Here is a 17651-nt window from a genome sequence, read left to right on the forward strand (position 1 = left end):
AATGAGCATCAATGTCCAATGGACATCAAAAGTGTCAAGTGAGCATCACAAGAGCCCAATTTGTTGTTTTTACAGGGTGGAAACCCAAAAAAGGAGACTGGTTGCTGGAAACACAAAGAAGGAGATGAGTTTCCAAGAAACAGATAACTTTTCACCATTGGGAACCAGATATTAGACTAAAAGTAACTTTGATCTGGCTCTTCTTAAGGATGTAGGACTTGGCTCCACTTTCTGGAGAGCTCTACAGCAGGGATGGTGAATCTATGGCCCAACTCCCATCATCGCTGACCATTGGCCATGCTAACTAGATCTGCTGGGAGCTCCAGTCTAGCAATAGCTAGCACAAGCTCCCCATTCCTACCCAGTGCTCTCAGATCTAGCCTATGAAAATTGTTACTAGTTTGTAGTATTATCATGTGTTCCAGCAGAACATGGAATGCAATGAAAGCATACAGAGAATGGAGATAGTATGAAGGAAGCTCTCAGGTATACTGTATATAATGCAACTCTAACAGTTGAGACTTGTTTGTTCTGCTTGGTTCCTACTTCCCCTTCATGAAGAGGTGAATGCAAGTCAAACACATTGGGCTTTTAAACATCTGTTTTGCACTGAGTTACTTTTTTCAGCTCTGTAAACCTAGATTCTCCATTAATCAAGTCCTACTTAATCTCAGGCACCAAGAGGCCTTCAGAAGTCAATCTGTTCTTTCAATAAGCAACAGAGAAATATAGATATTTAAGGGAGAAAAGGGAAGAAAAAGATCCTTAGAGTAATGGATTAAAGCATGGGAAAGGGTCACACAATGCAAATTCAAGAGGTTCCTCCACTCCCAAATTTTCTTCAAAGTTCAATAGCTTCAAATGTCTCCACTGCAAAGCTAACAGATATCTTGCCCAAGGCTGCAGAATGAACTCTGTGACCAAGCAAGGATTTGATATTCCGAAACAGAGCATCCCATCTTCTTTACCACTCATGGGAAGAAAAGCAAAACAAAATACTTGAGATCTTTCTTTCTATCAAGAGCTGATTATTCTGTATGCTATTTTGAGATTCAGAATCTTTCAGGTAGTTAATGCTGGATATACCTCTGTGGCTTTTTATTGTCATGCTGTCTTAATCCGAATTTAGCTCCCTGGTCTTTTTGTCTTTTATTTTGTCTAACAGGGAACAGAGGAAGCTTGAACAGCTTGAGGTGAGCATATTTAAGCAATACTGTCTCATCTCATCCCTTTCTTTTGTGATCATTGAGATCTCTGGATGAGGTCCAGTCCCACATATTATATTATAAAGAAAAGCTCCAGCATCCTATTCCTCATCGTGACAAATGTGACACCGTTGGAAAGCCCACAATTGGGTCACAAAGGCTGTAGTTCTTCCTCTGTGCTTTCCCTCAAGCAACTGGTACTCAATAACAATGGAATTAAATACTCAATGGAGAAGTGCCATATAACCAACATTATCTATAGCTCTTCATAGACTTACACATAATTCCACTATACATTTATATAATCACTCTTTAAAGCCATTTAAAATGATAAATCATCACTAGATCTTGCAGCTAATTCCATAAATTGTGCTAGGAAACAAATGGTTTCCCATGAGTGTTGGACTGTAAACATACCATCGCTTAAAGGTGATTTAATTTGAAAGAGAATCTGTCTCAGATTGGCTTAAATTAGTACATTAGTTATAAAACTAGCCAGAATGTGACCAATTTGTAACCCTACACTTTAAAAAATGGGGGGGGGAGAGAGATTTGTGAGAAGGTGCTTCCAAGAGTGTGCAACAGCTACCAAAAAAGGCACATTCTTCCCACATACCCTGTTTTGAAGCAAAAGTGGTGCGCACTTGTGTGTGTATACCTTACTACCATTAAAAAGTAGAACAGGAAGCATGTGGATGCCCCATGGATTCGAGGGACATACACATGCTGCCAATACTTTACTATTATTTGACAGTAGTCATGAAGCCAACTTAGAAAAATCAGCAGCGTTTCCATATAGTCCTTGCTATGCTAGCTCAGTTCTGGTTGCTCTATTAAAAGGGCAATAAAGCAAACTAAAATGAGGAAAAGCTAAATCAGGTTAAGTATTCTTTATCCCAAATTCTTGGGACTGGTAGTGTTTCATATTTTGGATGTTTATTTAATAAAAATGGAATATCAGTATTTGCATAGACATAATAAGGCCGGAGGGCATCTGAGGATCTGTGAAACGATGGGGGTTGTGAATTCCCACCATTTCACAGGTTTTCCCATCTCTCTCCAGCCTTGCAAATACATTACAAGTGCATACTCACATTGTATCTCCAAAGATTTTGGAGGATTTTGGGTTTCAGGGATACTCACCCTGTAGTATGCTGCTGTTTATTTCATTAAAGAAATGTGACAATGGGCAAGCCAAGCATTTATAAAATTACAGATATCTTGAGAGGAGCGAGAGCTTTTCCTCCTCTTTCACAGCATGAAAATGCGGGGCGCATGCTAATCTTCAAATAGAAAGGACCAAGATCTCTTCACACCTGCTTCTGAGCATCTCAAGGCACCTGGATGGTTAATTATCTTGCAAGGCAATTATGCTTTTCTTTTCATTTTTACTGAGATGAGGTTTTAAAAAAAGAATTTAGGTACGGACTAATATATGTATGTAGACCTTTCCCTCTTTTTCCTCCCCCCACCTTCTCTATAGATACATCGTAAAATATATATCTTTCTCAATAGTTTTTAATGTGAACTAACCAGACATTTCTAATTGAAAAATCAGTCACACGTCGTTCCCCATTTGAAATATAAGCCTTTGGAAATAACAAAGCCTTGTTAATTAGCTTATCACTTTCCCCCATCCTCTCCTCTTACTGGCTCTTCATCCAAGGGAAATATTTGAACTTCAGGTCATGATAAATTAAGGCTGTAGGAGAACTATCAATTCCAAAACACAACCTCATTCCTTTTTATAATAATAATAATTATTATTATTATTATTATTATTATTATTTATATCCCGCCTTTCCTTTTCGAGGATCTAGGCGATGGTGCCTGGGAAAATTAAATGCACATACGCAAACCAACAGTGACCAAGTCTTTATAATAAAAATTAAACAAAAAAAGTAATGAAGAAATCATTTATTAGGAGAAACCAGAACTTGGAAAAGTTACTTCTTTAAGATTACAACTCCCAATATCTCCCATCCAGAATGACTACTGGCCATGTGACCAAACCGTGACAGGACCGTCCGCGACCATTTGAATTCTCAAGAAGTCTTTATCAGGTTGAAGGTTAAACAAAGGGAAAACAGTCTACTTTTATTTGTGTGTGCATGTGTATCAACTACAGATGGTGACATTAGCAAGCTAACCACCTGCAATGTTAATATTTGCTGGTACAAAAAATTCTGCAAAATTAAAGAGTTGATGCTCTTCGGAGCCAGTTTGTAGGGTCTTGTTCATTTCACATACATCTAGCATGGATTAGCAAACAAACAAAAGTCCCTTGTGTACTACTTTGGCTTCATTCGCACTGCAGAAATAAGCCAGTTTGACACCACTTAAATGACATGGGATCACACCCAGTGTTTCCCTGATTTTACTGAAAATCAGCTTTCTTAATGTCTAGAATGCATGTCTGACTATGCTTGGCTTCCCTTTTCTGCTCTATAACAAATTCCAAGATAACATGGTCACTCCCACCTCATTCCACCACATTAACCAGGTTATCATGGTTAGTTAGGATCAGCTGATCTCCTTGTTGCCTCTTCCACCTTTTTAACAATGAAATCGTCTGCAATGTAAGTGAAGAATTTATTACATATTGGCAGAGATTCTTGGCAGAGTTTGACCTCTAACAATTATCAGGACAGTTACTACTATATCTCTCCTTTCTGACTATGTGGTCAACTTTTCCAGAAAGGCATGTAGGAAACCCCCATAATGACAGCCCTGTTGTTTCTCTCCCTCTTATTTTTTTACTCAGATGCTCTCACTATGTCTTCCAGGATTTCTCTTCACAGGTGTAAACATTTTTGACATATAATGCTACTCCTCTTCCCTTCCTGTTTGGTCTGTTTCTCTGAAATAGGTTATATCACTCTGTAAATGCATTACAATCATAAGACTCGTCTGACCAGGCTTCAGTGATGCCTATTATATCATGCTTGCTTTGCTATATTAAGCGTTTGAGTTCATTTTGTTTATTTCCCATTCTCTCTGTGTTAGTATAGAGACATCTAAGACCATGGGCCATTTCCCCCAATCTGCTTTAACATTTTTCCCTCCACTGTTGGGTTCTTGTACTATTCAGCACGTTCTCTCTATAACAGCTGGGCTATTATTTCCAGCACCTCCTGCCCTCAAGAATACTCCCTCTCCTACATAATTCAATTTAAAACCTTTCTGGTTAGATGTATGACATTCTTACCAAAAACGTTCCTCTATGAGTCCAACCCAAACCTTGCCAGAAGTACATCTTCCTGAATCTGCAGATCATAGTCCAAGAAACCACATTGTTTCTGGTGACACCATCTAAGGAGCTAGGTGTTTCCACCAATATTCCTCTATCCCTTTCTGGGCCATGCCCTTCAATTGCCTTTTCCATGCCCTTTCCAGAATCCTGTGTTTCATATTTCAGACTTCCTGGCTTCTTCCACCCTTGGACCATGTTGACCTTGATTCCTGTTGCCTCCCTTGACTTGGACTGCTTGACAATGCCTTCCTCATATGGACCCTCACAGGCTAGGATGCTTTCTAGCTGCTGGTAGCTTGCTGTCTCTGCCTGCATTATCAATTTGTGGTTACTTCCCAGTCAGCCTGTGTGGGTGTCTGGTAAACCAGGACAGACATCCTCTATGTGTTCCTTGTTTCACTCTATCCAAAAAAGCCTCATGTTTCCTAATATGGTGAAGGATAGATACATGGGCCTCAAGTCGCTGGCCCCTCTCTTCCTAGAATGGACCACCAATTGTTGACGGTATAGCTACTGGCATCCAAATGCAAGAACACAAACATACCATAGCTGTTGCAGATGACTGCAGCAGTTCCCTCACTATCCATATTCAATAGCAAGTAATAGCAAGTACATTTCTATACTGCTTATTAGTGTACTTAAGCACTGCCTAAGCAGTTTACAAAGTGTAAGCTAATTGCCCCCAACACGTTGGGTACTCATTTTAGCAACCTCCTCGGAAGGATGCAAGCCTGAGTCAAGCTTGAGCCCCTGGCTGGTACTGAACTTGCAACCTTATGGTTTATGAGTGAGTGGCTGCAGTACAGGCATTTAACCACTGCTTCACCACGGCTCCTACTATTCAGTAATCTTAAGATTCAGGAAGACATTCAGTAATCTTGAGCAAGCACTAAAACAGAACTCTGAGTCTCCCCCCTTGCTAAACACTCCCTTGCACCATTCTTGTCCTTCTCTCAACCTGCTCTAACTTGTCTATAGCCTTCTTAAAATGATGTGCTCAGAATTGTACGCAGTGCTCCCGATGAGCATAATCAGCACAGAACATTGCTATTTCAGCTGGCCCATGGTTTAGCTGGTTGTAAGCAGCTGTGTGTGAGAGAGAGGCTTCAGTGGCCCACCACTGCCATAAAATTATGGGGGACTTTACCAGCAGAACCATGATTGATCATTGAAAGGTAACTGCAGGCTTCATTTGCAAGTCTGATTGCCCAGACTTCTATTTCTAAAGCAGTCCCATTATTGACAGGAAAACGTGCTAACAGCTTTTAATTATGAGCCCAGCGTTTGGTTTGTGTTGACCCTGAAACAAACAAAAAAAGGACTCTAGGTAGAGTGTGTTGTTATGAAGTGCTAAACAGAATAAAAAGCTGCTGAACATCAGGGATGGATTAATCTGCTTTGCTTTCTATGGTCTGTCCATTTTCTGAAGCACAGATTTGTTTCCTCCCATTTCTTCTTCATTTCACAATATGTTTTTGAACATCTGCACAAAAGAACAACTTATTTTTTTTATACATTTCCCACAAATACATGCATTTGTGAAAGCAATTTCCCCAAATATATGTTTTCTTGTTTGCTATTTTACCTTACACATAATTTCCCCTTATGACAATTTCAATGCAGTATTTGACTGGAGGTCTGCATTGCAAAATTCAGAATACTGTAGAAACTTAAAAATCGTGGCATATATTAGTTGAGGAAGTACAAATTATGTTGCTTCATATTAAAATGTGAATCAAATCAATATCTCCCTTGTATGGCTGAGACTGGAGGAAGCCACTCTCAGTATTTACTGCATCCATCCAGTATGCTATGGTGAACAGTATATGAACTAAGGTATAGGGAACCTGATGGCAAATGTCCTCTCATCCATAAAAAATGATAGGTTAATTACTCTTGGTCCTTACTCTTACCACTATAATATCACCACAAGAATCCTTCAAGGTATATTAAGCTTAGAGATAGAGACAACTGATCCAAAATCAGACTTGTGGAATACATGTCTTATTGGGTATCCAACTTTCTCACTCTACAAACACTAATATATTACTCAATACACCACACAATGGACTACCCCAGTGATCCCTATAGTAACAAATACAATAAACATACTAGTTTCCGTGAAATATTGGTCTGTTTTTTTCTGAAAATTATTTTTTACTGCTGCCTTAAACATCAAATCTTCTCTCCCTTGAATAATGGAAATTACATGAAAGTATGTCTCATCAATTTGAGAAAGAGCAACTGCAATATAAATGAAAATCAACGCTGTTTCTTGATACCTTATGTAATTCCAATTCACAGTGGTAGCCAGCCCTTTAAATTGTTGTGCAAATTATAAGCATCATGCTTTGTCATCCAACTCAGCCTCAAAGAATATGGAATGTTTGCCTCTGGTGCTGCTATGCTAATAAGCTTTCTATACTGCTGAGTGGTTTAGCAGTAGACAGAGTAATGTTGGCAAAGGATGAATAATTGCTTGGAATGTGCTAAACATAACAGAGCAGCACCAAACTTCATCATTTGTCAGCTTTATTTGTTTAAATGAGAAAAGTGCTGACAGCAGTTATTGCTATAATCTTTTAATTTTATCAGACAAGGAAACTTTAGTTACTCTTAGCAGGTCTTCATCCGACTGGCAAAAACAGAAGTTGAGATACTTTAGAGTCAATCTCAGGCAGGTGTTTAAATGAATATTAAAATGTAGGGTAAAGATGAAGCTTACTCCTTTAAAAGTTGAAACATACCCACTCTCCTACTCTCTAGAAAGACACATTTTACATAAGATTACTATATCCATCTGAACATTGTTAAAATTCCCCATGCATTCAGGAAACGTGAACAGTGTTCGCAATTATACAGAAGATAGTAACAATGTGAAGACGTACTATTTCCCATCACCATGGACAGAGTCAAGAGCTGGACAGCGAAGAAATCTGAGAGAAAGAAAATCAACTTATTTGAAATGTGATGCTGGAGAAGAGAGCTAAGGAGGAGAAAGAAAGACAAACAAATGGGTCCTTGAACAACTCAAGCCGGAGCTCTCCCTGAAGCCGCAGTGACTAAATTGAGCCTGTTGTACCTTTGCCACATCATGAGAAGACATGACTCATTGGAAAAGACAATGATGCTGGGAAAGGTGGAGGGTAGCAGAAAGAGAGGAAGACCGCATACCAGATGTTCACAATAACTGCTGTCAGCATTCATTCAAGGAGGCCATGGGTCTGAGCCTGCAAGACCCAAGAAGACCAGTTGAGGACAGGGGATCTCATCCATAGGGTTGCCATGAGTTGAGGTTGAGTTAAGGTTGAGTTAAAAACAACACGAATTGAAGCTGAGTTAAAGTTGAGTTAGCAACAACAAAATCTCAGCACTACTCCTCATAATATCTTTGCTGGAAGGACATTGCTGGAAGTACGTGGACTAGAGCTTGTGTCCCCCATTTTCTCTCCTGTTATTAACCCAGAATTTAGAAATGATCTGGACAAAGACTCAGAGTTTACCCTGTGTCTATATTGTTACTGTGTTCTATTGTGTTTCTCTATGTCTAGATTTTAATATTATAATTGTATTGGTTCTGATTTAAGTTTTAACATTGTCAGCTACCTTAAGTGCTACTCCTTGGAAGAAGAGAGGGAATGAATGAATGAATGAATGAATGAGCAAGCAAGCTTGGGGGAATGTTATTAAGTTATGTTAAATAAGTGCACAGACCTCCATAGCATAGTATCAGGCTATTTGTCAATCAACTTTTTTTTCTCTTTCAGTAGATTCCTATGAAATGAATAGGTTCAGATGTTCCAGGAAAATGAGTCAATGCACATGGGAAAAGTAAACAGACACCATTTTAACCATGAATGAAACTAAGCAGTAAACTGCAGGAGAAATAAGCAACTGTGCCAATATTACACACTGATACTCAGGATCAGAGCCAGGAAATATAAGTATTGCTACCATTACAATTGTTAGAAGGTACCAGGGCCAAGTTGCATGACTAAATTAACATGATGGAAATTTGGTTTATGTGGCTGCATGCAGATACTGGCACACAGAGAAAAGTGGTTCTGTGATTGCTTCATCCAGACAGTATCACATGTCTGCACTGTGACAACCTACATTTATTGAACTACTATAAAGCGGTTTGCAAGAGAGTTGAAAGGAAACGTGTGCTGAATTTCAAGCTCCATATGTGCCAAAGCAATTGCACTGCCCTTTTATTTTGCATGAAACCTAAGTCATATCCATCCATTACCCATTCTCAGCAAGACAACTGGAGCATGTGGATTGGCTTCCTTTATGCACCAATTTTATGCCAATGTTCATATTTGCATAAACGTATCCAATGTCCAGGCCACAACATACACCTAACAAGGGATAGTCTTTAAAGTGTGTCACACTTCAAAACAACTTCTTAGATCTGCCAGACCAGGCCAGTCGCAAAAGCTCAGCCTACTCCATTCATCAAGTGTATCACCTATATAAGATGAATCACATGAAATTATTATATTAAGGTTAGCAAAGCATGCTCATTATATATGAGGAATGTTTCATTTTGGTTTTGTCAGGCCACACAAGGAATGTTCAGCCCTGGAAATTAGCTTCGGGGGATTTGAAATTCTCATCTCAAAAGACCAATTGATCATTATAAGTATGCAAGTTCTTTCCCCATTCAGAGAAAAATCTGAGCTGGAGAATCCATCTCACTGTGCCTAGCAGTCCTATAGCCCCCTCGCCCCCTTTAAACATGGTTAACTTGGCTTGTAGGTAATGATGACCTTTGTTTAGCAAAACAGCAAGCACAGCTCATTGAAACCCAGCATAACAAGAAAAAAGAGTACCCCTTTTGCTCCATTGCAAACTCCCAAGCTCCTCCAAAACATCTCTGGAGGGATGACAAACCTTTTTGGAGTTAGTTTTCAAGACACAGGGAGCTGAGTTCCAGTCTGAATCAAGTAAAGAACATAACATCTATTTCTAACACTTTAAAAATATGCATCAATTTACAACCTGTCCCTGTTCAGGAATTGTTGCTTTCTGTCCAGCAATTTCTCCCTTCTCCCTTTCTCCTTTTTGAGGTGATTCATATCACTATTTCAAAGACATAGAGTTCCTTACCAGTCGGGGACATTAAGGTGGAAGAAGCACAGGGTGTGAAGTAATAACAAAACAGACTTCTGAAATTACAAGGCAGCACAACAGTTAAATTGGTTTGCAATCGTTATAAGGGTCTTTCTAAATGAGAAAGGATATCGGATTTGCTGGGAGCCTGATAGAATCTCTTTATCATTTCTCAACATCCTCCTCAGCCTTACAAGCCTTTGCTATCCTGATATGCCATTATTGCAAAATAGAGTTTCTACATTTAACATCATTAGCTGCCAAACTCCTATTAGAGAACTGGATGCTGTGAACCACAGGCTCCTTGTAGTAACTGTTCAACTTGTTCCTCTGTCTAATGTGGGAGCGAGACGCTTTGCAGGTACTTCCTCCCACAAAGCTGCAAAAATGATCTTAAAGCATGAGTAATACTGATGGAGGCACAAATATCCCAGTGCCACAATATTGAGCTCATTTCATCCAGTTTCTGAAGCAGTTTTTGACATTTTTTAGTCCACATGAAAATTTCTGTGCATTTTATATGACTTTTTCCAGACACATTTTCACACAGTTCCCCTGATACAGATATTTTCATGTTTATTTTGCCCTGTTATAATGTATTTTGCATTGCATGATTTGAATAAGGCATTGTTTACACTAATATACACATGTTGTTTGAACTTTCTTGAGAAATATACATTTTGTGCACCTTTTAAAATAGAAAAATGCAACCCAAAAATTTGGATGTATGAGAATGTTAAAACATAGCAGCCAACCACTTTGGTCCAGAAAGTGTGCATCATCCCTAAATATATCTGTTTAAGGCTGTAAGTAACTGCTAAATGTAATTGCTTCTGAGCTAACATACTTAAGATTTCATTGTCTATGTATGTGACATTAAAGCTGAAACCTTATACCCACATAGTTTGGAGTATGGTCTTTTAAACACAATGGGGCTTATACAGTGGGCCCTTGATCTCTGCTGAAGTTTGGTTCCAGGACCTCCCAAGTATACCAAATCCAATGATATTTTCCCCATACATAAAATGGAGAAAACAAAGTTCCCTTTTGGAATTTATATATTTTTGAATATTTTCAAGCTGTGGATCTTTGAATTCATGGATAAAGAATCTGTGGATACCGAGAGCCAACTGTACTTCTGAATAAATATACAGCATCAATAGTAGTAGCAGTAGTTCCTGTTGATATAGTTCTAGTAACATTATATGGCTATAAGTGTAACAAAACAAAAAAGAACATTCACAACCAAACACCAAAGGTAGCTGTGATGGGGTTTAGAGTTACCATAAATTGCCATAAGCTGGAAATGACTTGGAGGCAAACAACCACAACACATTCGTCAATTTGAAAGTTTCTAACATTCACTACCACCAGGCTGTTCATTCCAAATCTGGCTTAAAGGTCATGAATCATTTGAAGGCAGAGACTTGAAATTGACTTATTTCCAACAAAGTAAAACATAAAATAAAGCTTGATGATGCGTCTCCTATTTGGCTCCTCCATCTTATGTTTTCATACCACAGCTAAGGTGTCTTGAATAGATAACGCCTTCAATATCACATAGATGCTCATGCCTTTCTTACCTGTGCTTTCATCTGTGCTCTCTTCTGAGACATGCTCATTTTGGTGGACCCACTCCCCATTGCACTTGAAGAAGATTTGCATTGCAGGTGCAGCTCTGCAGCGCAACACTATGGGGTTGCTTTTGATGATGTATGCGTCATCCGGCTCCTGAATAAAATGGGGCAGTGTCCCAGGAGCAGACGGGATAGATTCCGGAAGGGTTTCGCTATTGTCGTTTCCTGTAAATGCAAAGGAAAGAAAATGTAACATAATATCAGGGGTTTCCTACAAATCCCAATATAAAATATTTTCCATTTCAAATAGGATGCTTGTATCTAAGGGTCAATGGGTTGTTTTGTATTATTATAGAAAGAACGGGGAACTTTTTTCAGTCCAAGAGATGAGTGCAATTTAAGTGAACCTCTTAGGGATTACACTCCAGTGATGCATAGAGCGAAAGGCAACATAATATGTATTAATTTAATTCATATACATCCTGCCTTTTAGCCAATACTGGGATTCAAGGCAGATTACAAAATATTAATACTAATATAAGAAAAAACTAACACAAGAACATCAGTAACACACACACACGCTACAATCTATGTAGGATCCAAAATATTAAAATGGACTATTTAAACATCTAAGAGCCAGTACCTACACAACAGTAGATGATGCACATACCAGCTAAATCAAGGTACATGATTTTAAAAAAATAGTATTAAAAAGGCTAAAAAAAACAATTAAATAAGATGCCATCCAAAAACAACATTTAAAAATACAAATATTTCAAACCGAAAGAAGAACAATTTAAAATGAATGTGGCGCATGCACCCCATAAAAGACATTTCCACATTGCCACACAGTCACCAAATGCTTGTTCTAATAAGTCCAATAGAACAATCTGTGCCTGCTGGTAAAAGAAGAGCAAGGAAAGGGGCAGTCTGTTTTGTTGTGGTGCCCTGGGAACAGCTAACATCAAGGCTCTGTTTCATGTGCCCCTGTGGTTTGAAGGTGATGGGAGCAAGAAAAACCTTTCTTTAGCCTTTTCTGTCAGAGATCTCTGGTGCCCCAAGAAGGTACAGATCCCTGGATTCCATAGGATGAAGCCATGACAGTTTAAATGGTGTCAAACTGCATCCATTCTGCAGTATAACACCAGCCAGTCTTCGTTTTACCGGATTTTATGTCAATATTGATTCTAGAAAGCATTCAGATGTGAAACATGAACAGAGCCTGAATTCTGCTGGTGAACCTTTTTGAATCCTTTGGAATCATTGTTTCTTTTATGGTGAATCAAGGGCCATTCTACTTGTAAGGAAAGGAGGAATATGAATGACCACAGTGCTATCAAATGGCTGCTTATAGCCCTTTTAATTGAGTCATATTCTATGGTACCAGAAAGAAGGCTGAAAAAATAATAATGCTGCTATCAGCTCCAGAAGGAGATAAAGGCTCTTCTGGTATGCTTATGCCTTGGCAGTTTAGTAAGGGTACTCATCGCTTAGAAAAGCTACAGCCATCCTGGGGGACCAATTTATGCAGCAAGATTAAAGACAACTGGTATGAATAGCAGGGGGGGAAATGATAGCCAAGGGGGTGGAACTCACAGAGAAGCAAAGTCAGTATGAAAGGGGGGAAAATACTGAATTATCATTTTACGAATAAAACAGGCATGAGAGATGTAAAATATTCAGTGGAATGGAAATCATGGATATCTAGACATCATTTCTGCATTTCTTAAAGCTTTGGCTGATTGCCCCATTTTGCAGAATTGACAGTGCCATCATTGTTATGGAGGGAGTATAAGGATCACACTCGTCCAACCTTTTACAGATGCAAATGCGCACACACATCTGTGCATAAACACCAATAGGCACAGAGGGCAGAAGCGTGGAGAGTACAGTATGTTGGAAAGCACGGCATCAGTGACAGTGACTTGGTAGAAAAAGAGCCCAGCTTGCAAATGTGCCATAAACAGAAAACAGAAACCAACAACCTGTATCTAAAGTGAGCCAAGACAAAGATAATTCCTGATCATTATCATTACACAATCATGCATGTAGACACCATTTCTGCAAAACATTTTGCTGCTTATAGATGGGAACAGGGAACCAGATAGTTGAACAGCCCAACTCAATTTGCGCACTTATGGTAAACAAAGAAAATATCATGTAGAAGCCACTACCCAAGTTAAATAATGTACAGAACATTCTCAAATAACAATAAGGATTGGGAACTCCAAATTAAATCTCATTCAGGAAATTAATGAATTTCCATTCCATTCCTAGAGGAAGGGAACTGTGCATTTCTAGAGGAAGCAATCTTCTGCTTTCTCACAAGGGACCTGGAATGGCATGCCCAATTGTCAGAGGAAGAAGGAGGGCAGGAGAGGAGGCTAAAAAGCCAAGCACAGTCATTCCCATATTTATTGACCTGAGTGATGTAATAATAATAATAATAATAATAATAATAATAATAATAATATTTATTTCTATCTTCCCACTTAACCCAAATGATTGAAGTGGGATGTAAGCCTGCAGGACCTTAGACGTTGTAGAGAATCCATCACTTCATTCCATCACTCCAACTCCAGGTGGAATTCTCAAATGTATTTGTAGCAGAAATGGAAAGGACACACCTTTTTAAAAATGTAATACCGAACAAAAATATAATTGTAGATTTTAAAGTGTTCAGCCATTTTTATAAAGAAGAATCACAGACTCATACAACTGTAGATTTGGAAGGGGCCTAAAGCTAGTCCAGCTTTCTGCCAGTGCAGGAATTTACAAATGTAGGAATCCATGTTATTTAGCTTCCAATTCAAAACCTCAAATTAAAGAAAACCCACTATATTGAGGCATTTTGTTACACTGTTGGAACAGTTCTTACAATCAGGAGCAAGAAAGTTTTGCCAATGCAAATTTGTCCATTGCAAACCGTTTGCTCTATGGAAGACATATTTTAAAATCAGATTTCTTTTAAAGTTAAATTGAAAATACTTTCATGGAAATAAACAGCATTAACCATGTTAAGACAAGGCGCTAGATATGCCATTAGCAAGGTGTTCCATTTTAAATTTTCCCAATTTTATGGACTGTGATTTGGCAGCTTTTTACCATTTATATAGCCCCATAAAACCAAACAGCATATTATTGTTGAAAATATGCCTTAGAAAATACCTAGGAGGAGGAAAGAAAAAGGAGCATTGGTCATAACAAGACAAATATCCTGTTCTTCTTGAGATAGTCTTTTGAGCAAAAAGAAAAAAAAACCCAGCAAGGTAAACACATCATTTGATCCAAAATGTAAACATGAATCCAGATCCTGTCAGTCAATTCAATCCCATTCTCTGCCTTGGAGAAAAATAAGTGAATGGGACGGGGGTCATGGTGACAGTGAAATTCATAGGCATATCAATAGAATAGCTGGAGATGGTTCAGTGAGCATTCAGCCATTTTAGGCATCAAGTGCAAAGCACTCATGTGGGAGAAGTTCAGCTTGGCCCCAAAGGAAGCACTCAATTTGTAAAAGACCAGAAATACAGCTTGCTCCACCAAACTGCACACACATCCCAATAATGCTTTGTCTTCCTCTGCCCTTTACACTGAATTCTCTAGTGGCCGCTGTAAAGGGGGGGGATGTAGGTGAAGACTAGAAGGTTGGCTTGGCCAAGCACCTGCTGGGCTGTACAGCCTTTTGGACAGACTTATTTCTTTACTTGCTGCCTTTTCACCTGATCTTTCAGGGCAGAAAAAAATCAATGCATCAGCAGTGAGGAGGCTACTGGGAATACAAGAGAAGGAACCAGCAGCCTCTTTGTTTTTCCATAGCAAGAAAAAGGTAGGTAGAGAACATTACAGAGGCTCCTCATAGATGAACAAGGCCAATGGATCAGTGTTCACTTTTGCGATTTTTGCTCAGATCCCACAATCTGCTTCAAATGTAAAAGGCAATCCATTTCTGTAAGGAACATCAGCTGTTCCATTTAGAAGGCTGCCTAAACCCATTTGGATGAGCCACAGCCTGAGTCTAGGATCTGGTCCTTCTGAATTTAGCAAGAAAAGCACAAGACTGCAACCTCAATCCTTCCAGCGCTTCCTATCTCCCTTTGCTTTGGCTATGCACCTTGAGTTAGATTGTTTGAACAGATGACAGCATCACAAAGATGCCAAAAAACAAAAGAAAACTGAGACACGCTAGGATGCATTTGCTATATGCAAGAAAAGTGTATTACCAGAGAAAAGCACATTTGTTATTCAGATGGAAATGTGCAACCAGATGGGCCTTGTCTACACACTCTTAATCAAGGAGACTTGACCCCCTTCCCCTTTTTTTCCATGAGGATTTCTTCTAAAAATTACTTAAGATGTTGATGAGAGCTGGAGATTTGATGTCCACACAAATCTCTAAATACCTTTGTACCTTTAATACATGGATTTGCTAAAGCCTACAGGGACATGGTATTTAGCAAAGATTGACAATAAAGGAAACTGCAAGAATGGCCAGCAATACAACATGCATGCTGAATTATTTCACAGCTTATAAAGAGAACAAAGAACTACTCTGTGTGTGTGTGTCCATGTACACACATGCACAGGGAGAAAGATTCACTTATGATTTATTTTCTAGTCTAAAATGAAAGTTGGGTTTCACATGACTCCACCATGTGTCCATATCCCTGTTAGGTTATCAGTCATGATTCTTGAGTTTTCAAGGTACTAAAGATGTAATAGAAGCAATATTGCACTTATACTAGTCCAGTCCTGATACTTTGGGGGGATACAGACGGGCTGCTCCATGCCACCTGTCTTTACCCCTTGTCGGCTGCATGCCAACCGTGCCACACGGCACCAACGCACTCCCTAACAAGAAACCACCTAGAGCAGCTTCTTTTTAGGACTGCCATAATGGCGCTCGCACCCTTGATGCCACCGCTTTCAGCAAGTGCTGTTTGGACATGCAGACACCCATGCATGCCCCGTGTGGGCAGGACCTCAGTAAGATGGCACATGGGCGCTGCTATTAGGGCTGGGCGCATATGGACGCCCAGATCTGCATCCATAAATCGGCCCCAGTACATTGCTTTTGCCCATCTGTATCGGGCCTTTGTTATCAGACTGGACAGCCCTTTTCTCCCCATTAAGGGACATATTCCTAGCAGAGAGTGAGGATCAAACCAAGCAATGTATGCAACTAGAACAAAAACTAGGCAGGATAATTTCCTCTCCTTTTATTCTGGCACCCACATCCCCCCCCACCTCTCTCTTTCAAGCTTTTGGGCCCTTTCACAGCTCCAAATAATAGTACTGCATCCTATGGAATCCTGGGGTTTGTAGTTTGGGGAGCTACTAGAGCTCTCTGGCTGAAAATACGAAATGCCTTCCAAAACAGTAAGTCCAAGGATTCCAGCTGATATAGCAATTAATGTGGATTCATAGTGCTAGCACAGAGAATTATGAAATAGCACCTGGTATCTCCCTCTTCCTCCACACCCAGTGGGCTGTCAGGAGATGTACAGACTGCTTTAGACAGAAGGCTGAGCTGATCATGTGCAAAGTACCTTTAAAGGTAGGCCAACAGCCAACAGAAATCAGGCTAAAACCTGTACTAGAACTGCTGGCTGTTCAACGCAGAACTGCCTGATGGTGAGGAGGCTCTCTTACTTATCTAGACGATGGTGTGTAAACAGTAGTAGGAGAATCAAGGAGGAAATACAGTGTGCCTGTGTCATATGCGGTCGTGCTTTACGCAGCTTCCAGCATATACTGGAAGCCGCATCGGAAGAAGTGGTGCCGTGCCCCGGAAAGAGTAATGGGTAAAGTTAAAATGGTCCGATCCATTCTATTCCTCATCACCATGTACGGATGTGAGAGCTAGACAGTGAAGAAAACGGATAAAGAGAAAATCGGCTCATTTGAGATGTGGTGCTAGAGAAGAGTGCTGAGAATACCATGGACAGACAAAGGACAAACAAATGAGTCCTTGAACAGATGAAGTGTGAACACCTCCTTGAAGTCAAGATGATCAAATTTAGGCAGTTGTACTTTGGCCAAATCATGAGAAGGCATGACTCATCAGAAAAGACAATAATGCTTGAAAAGTCAGAAGACAATATAAAGAGAGGAAGACTGCACCCTGGATGGCTAGACTCAATGAGGGAGGTCACAGGCCTTAATCTATAAGACATAAGCAAAGCAGCAGAGGACAAGGTGTCTTGAAGATGTATGGGTGGCCATGAGTCGAGGTCAACTTCAGAGCAGCTAATAATAACAACATGACTACAAATGTCCCCTCCAAGCACCATAAAGGCCAGGCAACTCAAGGAGTACCATAGTGCTGGCAAGCAGGATGCTGATGGATGTTACATGGGTTTGGATTGTGAAAAAGATCATAGCTATGCCTTCTCTCCCCCTCTTTTGTCAGAGACAAAAACAAAACAAAACAACACAACACAACACACACACACACACACAAAGGTATCTCAGTTATAGGGCTTTGGTGAAAGGGCT

At 39.7% G+C, this 17651-nt stretch overlaps 1 protein-coding gene across 1 annotated transcript in view; it reads right to left on the reverse strand.

Moving 5' to 3' along the window:
* The window catches only part of UNC5D (unc-5 netrin receptor D), a 259865-nt gene that overhangs the window by 119423 nt on the left and 122791 nt on the right, over positions 1–17651 (reverse strand). Inside the window, exon 2 of the mRNA XM_042473959.1 lies at positions 11160–11378. Within this exon, the coding sequence (XP_042329893.1) occupies positions 11160–11378 (219 nt within the window). The remainder of the gene's footprint in view (positions 1–11159; positions 11379–17651) is intronic.

Source organism: Sceloporus undulatus, chromosome 6 (assembly GCF_019175285.1).
Source record: "Sceloporus undulatus isolate JIND9_A2432 ecotype Alabama chromosome 6, SceUnd_v1.1, whole genome shotgun sequence".
NCBI lineage: Eukaryota > Metazoa > Chordata > Lepidosauria > Squamata > Phrynosomatidae > Sceloporus > Sceloporus undulatus.